At 45.5% G+C, this 18,308-nt stretch overlaps 3 protein-coding genes across 3 annotated transcripts in view; 1 reads left to right on the top strand and 2 right to left on the bottom strand.

Annotated features, from left to right (window-relative positions):
- Positions 1 to 3,390: 3,390 nt before the first annotated feature.
- Positions 3,391 to 5,175, bottom strand: F4812DRAFT_463426 (uncharacterized protein; the record flags this gene model as incomplete). The annotated part of the gene is made up of 5 exons (XM_047938201.1): positions 3,391 to 4,112; positions 4,346 to 4,573; positions 4,681 to 4,743; positions 4,951 to 5,010; positions 5,076 to 5,175. The coding sequence occupies 5 exons, from the start codon at positions 5,173 to 5,175 to the stop codon at positions 3,391 to 3,393; spliced, it is 1,173 nt and encodes a 390-aa protein (XP_047785915.1).
- A 9,311-nt stretch (positions 5,176 to 14,486) lies between these two features.
- On the top strand, positions 14,487 to 16,624 carry F4812DRAFT_445729 (DUF914-domain-containing protein). The gene has a single exon (XM_047935586.1). The coding sequence runs from the start codon at positions 15,019 to 15,021 to the stop codon at positions 16,243 to 16,245; it is 1,227 nt and encodes a 408-aa protein (XP_047785914.1). The 5' UTR covers positions 14,487 to 15,018; the 3' UTR covers positions 16,246 to 16,624.
- A 929-nt stretch (positions 16,625 to 17,553) lies between these two features.
- Positions 17,554 to 18,308, bottom strand: part of F4812DRAFT_468504 (uncharacterized protein) — a gene marked incomplete at its 5' end in the record, with an annotated part of 1,017 nt that continues 262 nt past the window's right edge. The window contains one exon of the mRNA XM_047938779.1: positions 17,554 to 17,859. Coding sequence (XP_047785913.1) covers positions 17,570 to 17,859 — 290 coding nt within the window. The 3' untranslated portion in view covers positions 17,554 to 17,569. The remainder of the gene's footprint in view (positions 17,860 to 18,308) is intronic.

The raw sequence follows: 18,308 nt of genomic DNA, 5'->3' as shown, positions 1-18,308 counted from the left end.
GAGGAGAATATGTGAAAAATAACGAACGCATGAACGAACGAAATGAGCATAATAATAACTTGTATTACTAGTAGCAATGGGAGTCAGGAACAATATTAGTTTAAGGGGTATAAAACCTCCTACTGCACCTATGCTTATAAGTGGGTATAGGCATAAATGTAGGCGGTGAGCAACTCAGCCCATTTCTTGTCCCAAGCCTAGGCATTGGCCACTGATCATCCCTAGGGTGCAATTGACGATATCTCGCTAAGTTGAAGCTGGGACCAGGTGACTCCATAACTCGGGAATTACGTCCCCTCATGTCATGGGAATTGGGAATCTCAAGCCCACCCCCCCTTCCCCGGCCATGTTAACATGGCTGGGACTGAAAACCTTTTTCCAAGAAAGGAATTCGAGACAACTGGGCATGTAATGGTTGTAATACAAGATAGGGCTGAGTATCTAACAACTTTACATTCAAGTTAACTATATGGGCATAGGACTTCTCCTAATTAAGAAAGCTGGGTGCGGCACGTCTCAATAAAGGGCTTATTTGTGCTATTTAAAGTTCCTTCCAACACTTTAAATTAGGTAGACGGCACCAGTTTGCCAAAAGCCAAATCTAAGACATGGCAACGTTATCTTGGACCCCAATGCACAGCGCCGCCGCAGGAGTTCAACTTTGGAATAAAGGCAAGATATCCTATTCTGAGATTATCCTTGCATACCTAGATGCCTAGTATATAGATGTCAATTAGGTACCTACCTAACCTATATATAACTCATATGTCACAATACGGCGATGGGTAGCATTTCTGGATTGGGGCACATCAACTGGATGGTTATTAAGATGACGTTGAAGGCGTCCCTAGTAAGGAGACGTATCAAACAGATCATTGTACTACACAACATGGAAATTATGATGAAATCGAAAATGACCGATCGTATCAGTAAGTTCAAAGTGCCACCAGTCGATATGCTAGCAACAGGCTAGAACGCCCCAAGAAAAGCAACACAGGCTTCCAGCAGGTAGGTAAGGGTAGGTAAGGGCAGGTAGTCACATCAAAAATCGGATCGAATATTTTCGATTACTTCGATCTAGGTACCTGGGTAGTTACTACATTTCCCAGAACTTAAGGAAATGGGAAAAGTGCCTACCTATCTATCATTGACATACCCCTCACGTTCAAGTAACAAAACATATGCTTTCACCCTTTTAGCAAAACCCTCCCTAACCCTAGATTCCTCAAGTCGGCGGGAGTCTTTACTCTTTGCCCGGATAGTTAATGGAAACCATCGGACTGCCGACAGAAGGAGTCACATACCAGGTACCTATCTAAGATAGAAAGCGCAACTTCTATCGTGTAACTAGGTGTAAGGTTCTACTCAGAAAACACGTGATGAACTTACCTAAGTTATAATTAGCTTAACTGGGTGGTTTAGGTAGGTTATTAGTCACTTTGTACATATAGAAGAAGATGTCACTTTTCTATGAAAATACAGTTAAATCATCAGACCTATTACCTGTCATATACACAGCTTTATACACATAGTTATAAGCTACCAAGGTTAAGTACCTAGTTAGGTACGTTTTATAACATGAACGGATTCAACGCTACCTAATTATTCCTTCTCCTTGATAGGCAATCTAGCTACACGCAACATAATATAAGCTCAGACAAGAGCTCTAGGTTAACAAGTGATATTTTCAAGTACGGTGTATCACTCTCAGGTTATACACTTGTTTTCCCCTAAGCTCTAACGCTACAACTCCTAACAGTATCTCTCACCATCTTATGAGATGATACTAATTCGAAAATACTACTATTGACTCTTAGTCTATCACATACACTTCAAAGTAAAGTTACCAGCCTGTCATCTCATGGTATATGTAGTAGTCCAGAGCAGTAACATTATATAGGGTTCAGATAAACTTAACCGCTCCAGTGATTAGAATACTCCGATACTTCAGATTCAAACGACGTATAATAGGTATTATGAGGTGTACGTGAGTCTTAAATGACTTTCCTAAACCACATGAACTCAGTAGTTCGATTATTTAACGTACCTAAGCCAGCTTCACAGACAAGGATAATGGGTAATTGGGATACCAGGTATCTAGATAATATACCTTGACGGCTCTTTATACCTTACTTATACTATTAGGCTATTACTCTTCAAAAGCAAGCAATAAGGTCCTCTTTACCAGTACCTACGACGTACAAGTACAATCTCACAATTCATAGACAAGTCAGTCACAGCACATTACACAAGCCATCAGGTACATATCATAAAAACGACTCAAAACTTGAAAGAGTTAGGGGGGGAAACCATTATGATGCCATAGCTGTTGTTGTACCAGTCCATTTTACCAGATTGTGATATGCCTTAATCGATCAAACGTGCCAAACTCCCTCATGCGGACGCAGCCACCTTACCTAGGTACCTACCTCGGTATCTAACCTACCTCCTACCTACTGCCTACCACCAACGACATATCTCCTCTCCCTAATGCTTACACTCGAGGCACCGCAATAAATAGGCTCAATGATGAAAAAAAAAAAGAAAAAAGCCAAACTCTACGCGCAAACCATCTTCCATTAACCGGCCCATTTTAAAATTCAACGAGGGAAAAAAGGAAGAGGAAACACCGCCATGCCGCCAAAAAAAAAACACCCCTGATGTGTAGTTGATGCCCTTTCATCCATCCATACCCCTTCGATTGTTGAGATTAATACAACAGCTGGAACTCAGGCAGTGCCACCCCTTGATCCACCAAGCGCAACTCCGAATTGCCCTCGACAAACCATCGAGTCCTAACCATGTATGTGTGATCTCCCAACTATTTTTTTCTGTAGAATCGCATTAATGGGAAAATATTTCGAGCCGGGGAACCATAAGACCGGAAGAAAAACATCGCAACCGCAACCGCAACCGCAAACACAAACCGCCACTGCCCTTATCCTTAACCTTGTACCATTTGCCATGTCATTTTCGTAGAATTTCCGGTCCGCTCTTTTCGGTGCTTCCATCCAGCCCCAACCTTTGCAGGTGCTAATAAGGAACCAAACCGCCTTATATATTTCGTTCTTGTAGAAGCGTGTCGCAATGCCTGTTAGTCGAAAGGTCCGAGAAACGGAGGTATCGTAGGTCGTAGAAAAAAAAAAGCAGAGAACTCCAAAAAAAGAAAACTTGTTTTCCGCCCCTGTTTTACCAAAATCTTTGTTTCCGTGTCGTCAAAGGCCTGAACACCCATGCTGATGCTGGATATACGTATCCCTCACCCCATGCCTAATCAACCTGAACACCGATTTTGTGCCAATTCAATCATTCGCCCTTAATGGTATCTCTAGCCATGAAAGCTTGGGTATGCCCCTCATCACTTAGGTTATCATGACACCGCATTGTTTTCTAACCCCAAACGCTAGCCTGAACTCCCAAATTGGATTTGTTTCCCCAAACACCTGAACGGTTGCTCCATCCGTTATACCCATCCGCCGCAGCGCTGGGCGGGTTGGAAGGAGCAGAAGTAGTTGAGACGCCTTGTGTAGCGTCATCTCCATTACCTGACGCCGTAAATCCGTGGCTTAACGGCGACGGAAGAGGAGTAGTCGAGCGCTTATTCAAGGCTGGATTAGTAGCCTGAGAAGCTGCCGACGGTCGAGTGCCGATAGGGGCAACCGCATTCCCGCTTTGACCCGGCTTAGAGACACCTCCAACCCGGGGAGGAGATCCACCAGTTGGAGATGAGTTGCTGGTGCGATTAGCCTGCTGGCCGACAGCACTGTCGAAAATACCAATGGTGGCCGGCGGGTTCGACTGGGGGCTGGAGTTGCTATTGGCACGGGAAAGGCCCTGTGTCTCATTAGGCTGCGGTGCACCCTCGGAGGCGTTAGGTGCACCAGGTCGTCCGTAGTCGTATGCTAAGGGGGAGGGGCCACGGTGACCGGAGGTGCCAGTTGGCAAGCCAGGTACTCCGGGTCGAGTTACGCCAGGTTCATCGGGATAGCTACCCTCGCCGAAAAGCGCACTACGCTGACGTGCGATCAAATCACGACGTTCATCTTCGGACAGGCTGCCAGGGCTCAGAGCGCGATCAGGCTTGCTGTTATAGGATATATCAGAAAGAACATCTGTGAAGACGGTGGGTTAGCGTGTCTTCGTAAGGGTATGTCAAGTGTGCAATGATCTGAGGACGCATCGTAACATAACATATCGAAATAGGGTTTTACGGGATTTCAAGACATAGTAGAAATATCGCGTGTAAAAGTCAGGGAAATAGGGAACAAAATTGACCCCGCCGAGAGAATTTTCTTTTCTTGATTTGCGATGCAAATTTTGTGCTATACAGAAGAGGGAGGCCTACTTCGGTTAAATTGCTGCTCTTGATGATAGTTGCGAAGCTCTCGCTCCCGTTGAGCCGCCATCCTCCGCTTGGCCTGCATCATCTGTTCCGCCTCGTTGGAACCGCGCGAGGGCTGGTGTCGTTGCGCGGCATAGAAATTCTGCAGGTTCGGACCAGGGTGGCCGGCTCGCGGGTCTCCAAACTCCACGGAATGCGGCCGCGGGCCATGACCAGATGCAACCCGTCCATCTACATGGCGATTAGTACCAATTCCCAGACGGACGCCCACCCACTCTCCATGGCACGGTTCAATGTGCCTTATTTTCGTTTCAGAGCCATCATCGGGGTAAACTCACGTCGCCCAGGCGGGCCGTACATCTTCCCGCTCTTAACCAGGTTATCGATAGCACGCTCAACCTCTGCAATCCAATATCGTCAGCATGAACAAGTACCTTAGGTTAGGTAGCTACGGAAATAATCGTAGAAGATGTGGGTATTGTCACGCATGTAGAATTTGCCAGGGCTGACATCGACGATGGCTATTTCGACGAAAAATTTTTAACCGCGCGAAATTCCCCAATGCGTGCGCCCCTTTATTCCGTCTACATTATGTTTTCTTCACGTACCCTCAAACTGGTAGGCAAAAGCAATCGATTCGACTTCGCGCGGGATAGCAGAACTGGCACCTAATACAACCACGTTAACCAATATAACCTAGATAGATAATCTGTATAATCGAAGGTCTACTAACCAGATCTCGCTGGCGGTGGCGGAGGAGTCTGGTGATCCCAAGTTGTTTGGGAAGGACCGGCGCCCGCCCATTGAGAGTCTCCGTAGTATTGCTGCGACATAATGCCCACTCTTTGAGGTTGAATCTATGTCAACGGTGGTTGAAATATTGATTAGGTAGATTATCGAAATTCAGGTGGATAGTCGGCGACGCTTTTGACGCAAGGGACTATTGATTCTCCTGTATATTTAGGGTTAGCTTAGCCATGACCAAGTTTGACGATTAGTAGCATAGAATAAGCAATGATAAGTATATTGGTGCTAATAAACAACTCGACGTTTGTTTGATGGCTAGGCAAGAAGTGTAATGTGTAATCATAGGTATAAAATGTTCTCATCGTTGTAGGTCGTTGTCCTCATTACAAATTTATTATGCTGAATGCACACTGTAGGGATACTGTCGGTGGTTGACAGGAGCCGGCATAAAAAATTATTAAATAAAATAATAACTTTAAACTTTAAATGTCTCCCGCCTCGGATGCTGATGTCGCTGTTTCTTATTTTCCCTTCCCCAAGCGCGTAAACGCCAAAGAGTTTCGGTAGTGGTCGCGCGAGAGGGGGCGGGAAAAAAAAATCGAGATATCTCGACCAAAAAAAAAAGAAAAGAAAAAAAATCATACGCAGTAAAAATGTCTCTCGATTCGCAACTTACCAGAAATCTTGCCCAAATATTATTCCTTTAGGCGACACCGGGTTAGCTTAGCGACGGTAAGTTCGCTAAGTTCTATGAGGAAGATAAGAAAATGAGGTTGAAAAAAAAAAAAATAACTGCACCACACAATTGCGCTGCACACACACACGCGACGGAAGACGAGACGTGGGTTAGGAAAAGGGAGCGGCAACGGTAACGGGAGATGGCTACCTTCAAGTAATTAATAGGAGAGTGTACCTAATAAGAGAAATTATCGGAGGGGGACAAGTTGTAGTTGATCAACCAGACCGGGTCAGAAAATGGGGGAATTGGGGGGGGGGGGGGTAAGAGGTCAAGAGGTACTTCCCGTACTCCGTGTACTGTACCTACCTAGTACGGTGATGCTACCTCCTTCCTTATATACCACCTCATATACTGGACCTACCTACTTACTTAAGGGCCAAAGGTACAATTACTGTACCTAACCTCTGAGGTAATGTATCGTACTGTATTACTTAATGGACTACCTTACTGGGCAGGCGAGATGTATCTATTAGTTGCAAGATCTAAGTACCGTAAGATGGTGGTCCTTGCTGGAATCTCCAATAATTTTTTCAACGTTTCTACCTAGGTACATACTATGCGCATAGAGAACCGAGCGATGGTGATGATTTTTTTAATGGGGCACAAATTAGGTAGTATCTCACTGGTCAATCATAGTTGGCCCTCAGGCGCTTGCGGAATTTTTCGAGACGTTTTTTTTTTTTTTCTTAATTTGCAAGGTGTACTATGTACATCCTCCTCCTTTCTTCCTTGTAAGGAAATTTTACTACCGGGGATCATTACTGAAGAGACAACGTTGACTGAGATGGTAGGACAAAATACATGTGGGGAAAGGAATGAGGCCGTAATAGGCCTAGTGGTCGAAAGAAAGAAATCTTGAATGAACATTTTCAGTGCTTCTTTTTTGGTGTATGCAAGGTAATGGAAGGAGTACGTAATTCCATGTATAATATGTAGATTCTTCTTGGTCCCGTCTATTCTATGAGAGTTCTAGAGTACATGCATATACACATATACACATGCACACTTACACACTTACACACATTTTAGGTACTTATAGGTGACAGCTGTCATTGATGATTCGATCTCCATAAGGAAACTTATCCCCTCTCCCCCTTTTCCTTCCAGACCATATAAGAAGAAAACAAGACGGTGAAAGTGTAAGATCCAATCTGACTTATGTATTGTATGCGCTTGTCTATTCGCGGCTGTAAGCCACCGCTGAATTGATCCTACGTCGCGTCTAGCATTGACAAGACTTGATCCAATTAATTACCAATATACCTATGTCCAACCTAAGAATCTTTTACGAGGCTATGTGTCATTAATAAAGAATAGGAACGGGTTTTTAATCTTACACTGCACATCAGGATTTTCTACCATAGCTATTAAATCAAAAGCCGCTAATAACTACAAAATACTAAAGTCTCTAATACCTAAATAAAAGATAAGCCAAATGGTTTACATAGGTCTAAGTAGGTACCTAAATTACCTAGCTGCCTACCTAGGTACATACGCTTGCACCGTTAAAAAAGTCAAAGCTGAGGGGCAACCTGCTATGTCAGGCTGGTTAGGGTACCCTAGAAATCTAATTAAGTACATTCTCAAGCAGGGATAGCAATGATAGCAGGGTGGTGCCTGCTAGTAATCAACGGGAACCAAAATCTATGTACATTTGCGCTTAACCTTACCTGCCCTGCCAAACTCCAACACCAACTCCATACTTCACAATCGTCAGCCTGTAACATCGTCTTCTGTCCCCTGCATACTAATTCTAGCACATTACTCACTTAGATAAGACATTTTACATTTATTATAATTAATTAAATGCATAACAAGTTGGCTATAATAAAAGACTTAAATCCACAAGATGTCATCGTTAATTTCCAACACAAAAAAAGATCATCTCAAAAAGCTCGAGCATACCTAGAACCAAGGGCCGGAGTAGGTATTGCCGTCTGAACCGTCTATTTCATAAAAATGTATCGATCCGTTTGATTAGGTATCATAACCCCCACAACACCCACCTGTTCTCCCCATAATAGCAAGGAAGGTACTACCTAACCTAGGTACTATGAGAATTCGTTCATAAGTTCTTTTTTCTCTCCCCACATCTCAGTTAAGTTTACATCTCGTCAATTTCTCTAATGATGAAAGTCTTCCCGCCTTGTCCCGGGTCGCAACTTGAACCCTGCGACCCCGTTGAAACTTTGAGGCTCCAAGTACGTTTCAAACTTCAAATCAGATCAACTCCTTTGGCGCCTTGGAATACCTAGAGGAACAGCGGAATAGCACGAGCCTCAACTCGACTTGACCGCCTCATTCCATACACCACACCTACGCCATATGCCATACGCCATACACCATACACGTTTACAAACACGTCTACCTACATGTGATCCCTCAAGCCCCATGAACAACCAAAAGGACCCAAGAAATACGTGTAAGTATAACGCATTAACGTGTCACTGCCAGTGATACTAATAGCGTCTTAGTCTTGTACTACTGACCTAAATTTGAAGGTGAAGATGGGGACAGAAGCACGGACCGATTCTTCGTCTCAGTTCGGGGTTCCTTACAATGGATTCCTCTTATCGCCGAAAAACCCTTCTTACGTCTTACGTCTTGTCTTCTCTTGATTAATATCACATCCGTCGGTCGACTTCGCGTAGACGAGATTCAAAAGACCAGCCATGACTGCGAGCTAGTATCTTTTCTTTCCGGACAAGAGAAATACGGGCAAGAAAATATTAGGATGCGTCCTCCGCAGTTTTCTAGATCTCCACGTGGTAAACACCTCGAAAGAATACTTGTTACCATGCAACGGTATCCAAAAATATCCTCTTCACGGCGCGGATACCGCCAATTCATACCGACATAGAAGCGTTACACCACTGTCGAAGGCTGCAAGTCCGTACATGCCTACCTACCTTACATAATAGAACACCCAATGACTATGGAATATTTTGTTGGGATTGGCACATCAAGTATTGGCCCCCTAATTAGCTTGCTGGACCCTTGAGATTTTTTTATAAAAAAAATTACAGTTAACACTGACCGTATGCCGAAACGAACTGGTTCGAATTTCGAGTTCCATTCGGCTGAGGACTACCGACGCAAAAGGAATTCCCCCAAGTTTAAATCTGGCCTTACGACAAACCGAATCTTGCACATGCATACATGGCAGTGTACCAACCCCTTGCCTGTAGCCTTATGGATGAGATCAAGATCCCAGTCATGACAGTTAGCTACACTGCGGTTTGATTACCTGTGTATATATTACAGGTATCTACCGCCACCCAGCCCATTTCGTAGCTCGTGGGAAATATTTCTAGCACAGATCCTCCCAGGTTGATATATCTCCCGCCAAGTTCTTACCAATACCGTTTTCGACATACCGATTACCAGGCTTATGCTTATAGAAATCGTCCTTCATTACCTCACACTACCCTCCCTAATGTACCTATAGAACAACACAGAACATTACAAACGTTTATCCTGCAGCATGCGAGAAACGCCGCGAGCGCTGATCTAAAAGAGCTAGCAAGTCTGCATAGGCTTGGCATATTGCAGCTCGCAAGCAGGGATTTCTATGCATATGTAATTGGCACTCCAGTCTACCGAAAACAAGGAAACCCCGTCCACTAGCAGTTCGATATTCAAATTCACGTGGATGTAAACTCCAAAGATGACACCCAAGGAGGTGGTTCATCGACGGCTACCAGAGAGTATGATGCATTTATTTACTATAAGAACCGAGTAGATGATATAGCGCAACAGGTCATGGCAACCGGAAACCCGAGTGTCTGGATAGCCTAGGTACCTAGGTAGGCTTGTTGACCGCCGTAGCAAATCCGCCATCCACATCACCAACCTGCATCACAATATTTCGCTTTCCATTCCCCCGGTTTATCCCTCATAGGTTATTAGCATTCCTTCCCGTACTACAGCTCCGGTCTACTAATGTAGGAACCGGATGTTCTCGGGCTGTCTAGAACCGACAGATATTATGTAGACACTCGAAGTCTCGTGGGCAAAGATATGTCATGCACTTTTCAACAATTTTGGTTCACTAGGTACGGTTCATCGTCTCGCAATATTCTTATTTTTCTCTTAGCGCGCTTAGCGACCATTAAATTCGGGGTCTTACCAAACTTGACCTGGTTCAGTGGCCCTAAATATCCGAAGGTACTAATTTGTGGGATGGCCCGTCTATTTGACCAGTTGAAATAGCTTTTCGATTGTCATCGATTAATCAATGGCCTGATCACACTACTATGTATTGTACAAGGTTCTCACACAGTACAATTCAGGTGTTCGAGGTGACCGCCAACAAAAGATGGTTCCTTCGGCGAGCCGATTGAGAGGGCCCTTAACCGTTATGCTTTTCCCCACGAGCTTCCCGAAGCGGTAATCTGCTCCTTTCGGTTCAATGGCACTCCTAATTCCTAAAACCCCTCCATCGTCTGCAACCGCTCTCGTCCCAACAGTACTCCCCTGAGGATCTAAGGACGATCGAGGTAGCGAGTTCCATCCCACTACAAATCGAAAATCCGATACGGAACACTCAAGGAATTATTGTTTCCACCGTCTGTCACTTTTCATTCCCTACTACCCGCGATGTGCAGGCTCTTTTGTAGATCCAATAAGTCGATTTCCATGGACTCGGACCGCGGGGGTCTACAGACGGGGTCAGGCTAATTTAATCCGTAAGGGCTACGCTTTAACCCAGTTAAAGGAACTTACGTATCAACAGTTCGGGCATTTTTAATCTTCCTTGATAGGTGGCTACTCTACCGAGCTTCAAATTTGGCCGAGTACACCATGTCAGCAAGAGAATAGCCTTGCAGTACGCTCAACAACTAGCGAGTAACTACTACGTAGTCAGATAAACTATTAAACTCCAACTTTCACGGTGGCGAGCCTGGTCTTGAGACGATATTTGAACACATTAAGGTAAGGCACCTCGTTCATTTAATTACTTCATCTCTAATTTCCCGATTGGCGTAACACTCCACTGCGACTATGAGATTCTTGGTATATTTACGGCCGTATAGAAACTTTAAATGAGGCTAAGTTTGATATAATTTCACATTATAACGACCCGTGACTGTATTCCTACTTCTTGAACAAACAATGTCATCGACTCTCACTCATCGGTCTATCTACCTAGGTACCCACAAACCTATCTCGCAAGGCGGTATATGGATGATAAGCCTAGTATCTTAAACAGGGAACGAGCAGTCAAAAGCTGGAGTTGAGCTAGGCTCAGAATTAAATGCGGGAGCGAAACAACTCTTTCGCTAGCTATTCGACAACAGGCCATCAAGGAGTTCAACTAAAATTCTTTAATCGAAACTACGAATACGTGATGGCATTTCACGTGTGAACCTATACCATACCCTTACGCAGAGAGGCGACTAAGATGAGGCATATCCAGTTTCTATACATCTGCCCAGTATAAGTCGCAGGGCAAACCTCATTTGCCCCCCAGCTATAGAACCCCCACCATACCACTTAAGACATTTTCCTTCTTTGGCTCCCTCGGTCAAAAAATCATCCAGCAAATGAGGAGTTCCCTGCGTCGTTTTTTCAAGGATCCATATAGGTTATGCAAATCATAGGTTTCCCCTCGTTTGACGATGATGTGATGACGATGACATCTATGATCTTCACTGCTGAGAAAAATCGAGGTGTTTCGGCAGATGAGACCGAATACAAAATATATATATGCGTAAGATCTATCATGTCGATCACCGTTGTAGGGGATATCATGACCATACGGAATAGAGGTACAATACCTGATATACCCCAAGGTTGAGGATACCTAAGCTACCTCCCTAAATGAATGCTAAGTATGCATGTGCGAGCTAGCGCTGGTATCCGGAGACGGACATGATAGGCCGTTCGCCTCGACCACGCGCCGTACACATGCACAGTTATGTACCCCTTCCCATCATTCATCATCCTCGCCAGGACCAAGGCACCGGCTTAGCGGACATCTGGGCTAGGAGGGGGGAGGGGAGCGACCCGCCCGGCAAAGTGAGCCTTCGTCTTGGGAACCAAGTACGCTCCGATCTAGGTGCCGTCTTATCATATCGTATTGTACATATTATGTATTCCCCCCCTTAACAGCAAGTAGTACATCGACATGGGATTACCATTTGGCCCCCCCCCCCCCCCCCCCAAAAAGGTAAGCACGTGTTTCTAACTTTTTTTTGCACCCAACGACGGGACAAGAGGACTGGCTACATGCTTCTCGCGCTGGGGTTGGGTGGCGGATCCGACGGCCTGCGGTCGAAGTCGAATCAGCCTAGTCGATGGCCAGCCAGGTTGCTGACCTCCCCTCGCTGGGTTCCAGTTGATCCGGCACGAGGGGCGCTCCCGACGTCCGCCCGAGGGACTTGGTATTTTTTTTTTTTTTTAAAAAAAAAAAAAAAAAAAAAAAAAAAAAAAAACTTAGCTGCGCCGCTATTTGTCGGTTGGTCGTGTCGTCGGACGAAGGCGTGTGAGTTGAGCTGAGTTCAGTTGAGTTGAGTTGGCGGGATGGGGGGAGTCTTGAAGATAGTCTATTATTGTAAGATGTCTAAGTAAGAGGTAGGCAGTCGCTTCTTCTTATGCGGTTTATTTTGATAGAGTGTCCTGCATATAAGACTTTATCTATCTGCCTACTTCTCTGCCTACCTTTCTGCCTGTCTGTCTACCTAACCTATCTAGTCGTTGAGTGACGACGAAGATGTTCTAAATACGATGGCTCGACTCGTTTATATTGGCTAATATCATCAGTATTACTCCTATAGTCTAAGAATGAAAATCTTAATATCCCAAAGGGGCTGATTTAGGTACTTTTTATTTGAGTTATAGGACTAATGGCTTGTATAAGTATCTCATGATGCTGTGGTCTCATGTCACTTTATGGAGTGAAGCATCTCACCAACCTACAAGACACATTATTTCAATACTACAAACTAGTTCACCTTAGACAAGCTTGAGGAAGTAGCCGGTTCAAGTTTGTTTTAGGATATACTTCTGGAGCCTCTAAGCTACCTGGTGTTGGTTTCAAGTGCGCTGCTCTGCGAGCTCATGTCTCATCTATACGGACCATAATGGAATTTAAAACAGTTCGACTATGGAGAGGGCCATCATCTCAGCCTAGGATCAGTTATATGATTATCAGCGAAATGATGCCAACGAGAAGAACAATGTTTCTCTCTTTTTACTCGCGATAAGACGCAATGTCAAATGATCTTTTACTAAATCTCTCAGGGGAGATCCTGCTGTTAAGACTAAACAAGCTTATTATACTCGTAGTTGCTAAGAACAATTTGTTCTACGAATCTAGCAACTCAGGGGGTGAGAGTACTAACTATGATACTTTCTCCTTTGAGTTACACATGAAAGTCTGATATAGCTTTTGAGTATATGTCTGACCTGACAGCCACACATATTCCCTAGAGATAGGGGCTTATAGGAGGGGGTAGGTTCGCTAGTTTCATTCTCGTATTATATTCATCTCATACGACTTTGTGTACGTGTTGGACATATATACCTAAAGTATAAATTATCGGGAACACAGTAACATATCATCGCCTTCATGAAAAGGGGTATATTGGTAATTCGGGGCTACGGCTTCCAGACAACCTTTCGACGATGATGTTCGTAGCATTCGGACTATTGACCCCGTTTGCTGCTCGTTCTACTAGTTCGAAGCCTTGGAAGCATCTCAATGGCTGATGCATTTATCATGCTCTTGCGTGGATATGTTAATACTCTGTCCCTCTAGTGAATAGATATAAAACGGATCGTTGGTGCGATAACTCAATATGGTGATAGCGGAAGATAGCGAAACCCCTTAGGCGAACATGTGAAATTTGCCCAATATCAGATCTATACCAAGACATATTTAAGCGAGTTATCATTTTACATATCAGAATCATATTTTCATCTTAGATCGACCGTCATGGTCATGGAACAACTATATCAAGCCTCTCGAACAGCATGAAGGTTCGTAGACGTCATCAGGGTTCGTGAGACGTGAGAACATATATTTAACCCGTGTTGGTCATGTATATATCCTCCCCCCGCGAGCGCCACGGCAAGCTAATGTGCGTGCCCAAGCCTATCGTTCGTCTAGCCTTGCAGGTGGCGTCCTCGTGGGCGGCTTTCAAGCTCAGCTGGAGGGCCTATCCTACCCGCGATGGTATCGATTGCTAGAGATATTACAATTACATACATATGTTAGCGGTTAGTCGACGAAGCTTTACGTTATTGAATGTTTCAAGTTGTCAAATATCTACAATGCTGGTATTATGAAAATTTAATGATGATGAAGCTGAGATGTTGGGATCCTACGCTAATAAAAGTTTAGCAGCTTGATAAGTGAAAAATCCAATGGGAGCTCCCGCTGGAGCCAGCAGGGCTAGCCTTGTTAGTTAGCTGAAGGAAACCGGGGCTGGGCACATAGCGACCGGCACCAACTGATACCAACCAATAGAAGGCCCGAATCCGCTAGATTTTTACGAATGCAAGCACGCCTGTAGCACGCACGCTGGGCACGCCGGGCACGTTGTGTACCCCACGAGCACCCCCACTATACCACCACGGCGGTCGGCCTTTTACAGCCATTAACCTAGAACGAGACCAACACCGAACCCGGTCCTTCTACAATTTTTTTTTTTTTTTTTTTTTTCTTTTCAAGTAACAAAACGATTTCGCCTCGAGACTTTTAAAGTTGTTACGTCTCGTAAATAGACAGGCTATAAGTTTAGACTTATACGTCCTATGAACTTCTGTTCATGTCATGACCTTTTGTTGCTTGTCTAACCTGCATCTCACATCATACCTCAACTCAGCGCATAGTCTTATGTGCGCTGTCGCATCGCGATAACATCGTTTGCAGGCGACTTGAAGTCTTTGCGCTTGCAGTAACGGGGACGACAGAAAGACTTAAACACAAGTGGTATTCTGGGCTGTTTAAAATACCAGATCGTTAATTTTATTCATCTTGATAAGCTACAATCAATCTGGCGCTTATTTTTTATTTATTTTTTATTTTAATCGAGATACCCATCCTGTTTGTTGTTGCTTTTGCATGAGATTCTCGGATATCTGATCTGATATCTCATCAACTGCCCTATAGACATTCCGATACTCCTTAACACGCGGCCATAAACCCCCAAGGATACGGTATAAACTGGTTCAACAATTCGAAATGGCCGAATACAATAAGACGGACCAATTCCAGGTCCCTACCACTACCGTCGAAGTGATAGGTGGTAGTCACACCACCGAAAGTCATTACGGTGCCACCGATACCGATCGAGCTACCAACGAAGCCGTCAGCCACGGTTTGCAGCATATCGAAGCTAAGAAGTTTCATTGGTATTCGTATTTTACCACCGCCGACTTCTGGATCGTCCTCCTGCTGGGCCAGACGCTTGCTCTGTGTATCACAGCCACCAACACCTTTTCGACTTTCCTAGCCAACGGCGGCGTTTCCATCCCGGCCTTCCAGACCGTTTTCACATATATTCTCCTGTCCCTCATCTACCTGACCTATACTCTCTATACCTACGGCCCCAAAAAGTACGGTAAAATCCTGCTGCGAGACGGCTGGAAGTACTTCATCCTCAGCTTCCTCGACGTCCAGGGCAACTACTTCACCGTACTGGCTTACCGCTATACCAACATCCTATCCGCGCAGTTGATTAACTTTTGGGCTATCGTATGTGTTGTCGTCATCTCGTTTCTTCTGCTGCGCGTGCGCTACAAGATTTTCCAAATCCTCGGCATATTAATCTGCTGTGGTGGTATGGGAATTCTGCTCGCTAGTGATCACATCCAAGGCACTAATGGAGGCAACGGAGAGAATATGGTTAAGGGTGACTTGTTTGCTCTAGTGGGTGCCACATGTTACGGCCTCACCAACGTTTTTGAGGAGTGGTATGTCAGCAAGCGGCCTATGTACGAAGTGCTGTCTTTCATGGGTCTCTTCGGCATGCTTATCAACGGTGTGCAAGCCGCCATTTTCGACCGCGAGAGCTTCCAGCAGGCGACGTGGAGCAACACCATCGCCGGGTACATGGTGGGCTACACCCTGGTACTTGCCTTCTTCTACTCGGTCGTGCCCTTCATCCTACGCATCGCATCCGCGGCTTTCTACAACATCTCGCTGCTAACGGGCAACTTCTGGGGCACCATCATCGGCATCCGCGTGTTTGGGTACACGATCCACTTCATGTACCCGATCGCGTTCGTCTGCATCATCGTCGGCCAGATCGTATATTTCCTCGCGGGGAGCATGCTCGGCGAGTCCAAGAAGCCGTGGCTCGGCGATAACCAGGAGGACGGCATAGCGGGCTTCGGAACGGCAAAGCTTAAGGCGTTGAATGAGGCGAGGAGACAAGGCATGGCGCCGGCGGCGAACGATACGGTTTAGACTTGCTTATGGTATATGATATGATGTATCACGAGTCTTCGATATATTCGTGGGAGGGGGGGGGGGAGTTGGGAATTGAAGTCTTTGAGATACCAGTGCCTCGAGCTGGGCCGCTCATCTAAGTGGTTTGCTATACTTTGGCTCGATAATATACGGAATTGAAATATCCTTTTTTTACAATGTCTTGTACGATGCTTGGTGTTTGGTGACTTTATAATCGATCAATGATGTAGTTCCTTCTTCGAGAGGCTCCCTTAGCTTGCGCCCCTGAAACCAAACTTTCGTCATCGCTAGTCTCAACTGTATAGCTATAGCAATGCGTTGAACGCATGTCGCTAGGTATGTGTCTTTGCATAATGCTCAGGTAATATAGGGGAAATATCTCGCCTACCTATATTAGGTACGAAGTAACTGGGACGTTTTATTCTTTGGCATGGTAAAGGTATGGGCATTTACCATTTAATAGTTAATATCCCTAACACTTGCCGGAAAAAATAAATATATATATATATATTGCGTTACAAATGACTGCTATCAATACACACTTGATTTTGTGTCCTTTTCTTGAGCATCGTTTTAGGTGCCGGTATGTTAATACCACTTCTTCCAAGGTACAGCTTCCCTTCGAGGTTATTCATTGACTGGGTACCTTCAACTATAGCTTACTATGTGGTCTGTGGAATTATTTGGAGGGAATGTGATGAAATATATACCTATTCTAAGGTTAAGTCAGGTCCTCTAGATTATGTCATTATATATCATATGCTTTATCGTCTATTTATACAGGATAGTTTTACATGTCGATTATACGAAGCTCAGGTAGGCATCGAGAGCAATCTACCTAGTTCCCTTGACCATCTTCTCGGTATCGAGTAACTAACTCACCAGTTCCAAACAAGTTGTTGCGTTCAAGCTTGCGACCCAAACGCTTGTAGCCTTCTTTTAGTTTATTACCCCCTTTCCGTTAAATGATATCTAAGCCTATTTCTTAGCGGCTCGTCGGTCCGCCAGTGTATAAAAGATACTCCCGTCGTAGATGCCTCTAATATCTTCTTTCCTCATCTTGCCGTCCACGGGCCACAGCATCAGATACGTCGCGAGCCCTACCACCACCACCACCGTCACCGTCACCGTCACCGTCTCAAGCGTCAGTCCCCGGCTCCAACCAAACCAAACATAGCAAGGCAACGTGTAAGATGTAGGAAAACAACAGAAAGAAGAGAAGAGGAAATCACTCACTCACACTCGAAGAAAGCCCCACCCCACCCGACAAGATCCATAATGCACCTCTAGCCCCCGAGCAGATCCCCCACGTCCCAGACGGTCAAGTAATCGCGGGCCCGCCGCGTACCTGGCGAACACGTCCTCGAAGCGCTGGGGGCACGAACCGGCCCTCGGCGTCGAACGCGCCCGTGTCGCTGCCGTGCTTGGCCCGGTGCACGTCCGCGAGAAAGACGCGGAAGAACGGGTCCGGCAGCCAGCCAGCCCCTCCACAGTCGGGTACGAGAAGTTGGCGTGGATCACGAGCACCGCGGCTAGCGAGAGCACCGCCCCGAAGCCCAGCTTGCGGAACCCGCTGAAGGTGTCGCGCGGCTAGATCACGCCGTCGCGGTCCTGCGGGGGGGAGTTAGCGGGAAGTATATTTGGTTAGGTAGTGATTGGAATAGAAAGGGGGAAGGGAAAAGGAATCCCGCTTACGGAGTCGAAGAACTCGCAGTGCTGCTAGAGCACCGTCTTATCCCGATGCCGCCTCGCCCACCCGTCCACCACCGCCGCCGCCGTCGTCCCGAAGGGCTTTTCGTACATAGCTGCTATGTTGGCCCGGGCGGTACCTAACCCGCGGTGCGTTTTGAGCATATTTTTTTTTAATTTTTTTTTTTTCATCTCTTATAATAGAAAGCGTAGAAGATGAGATGAAGATGAGGAGGAGAAAAGGGGGAGAGAGGGGGGGGGGGGGGGGGGGGGGGGGGGTTGGGGGTAAAAAAAAAAAAAAAAAAAAAAAACAACCCCAAGGAAAAAGATAATAAGGTGGGGGGGGAGTCGAAACAGAAAGAAAAACACAG

Source organism: Daldinia caldariorum (assembly GCF_022478825.1).
Source record: "Daldinia caldariorum strain CBS 122874 unplaced genomic scaffold F4812scaffold_25, whole genome shotgun sequence".
Lineage (NCBI taxonomy): Eukaryota > Fungi > Ascomycota > Sordariomycetes > Xylariales > Hypoxylaceae > Daldinia > Daldinia caldariorum.
This window is presented reverse-complemented; position numbering and strand designations above follow the sequence as displayed.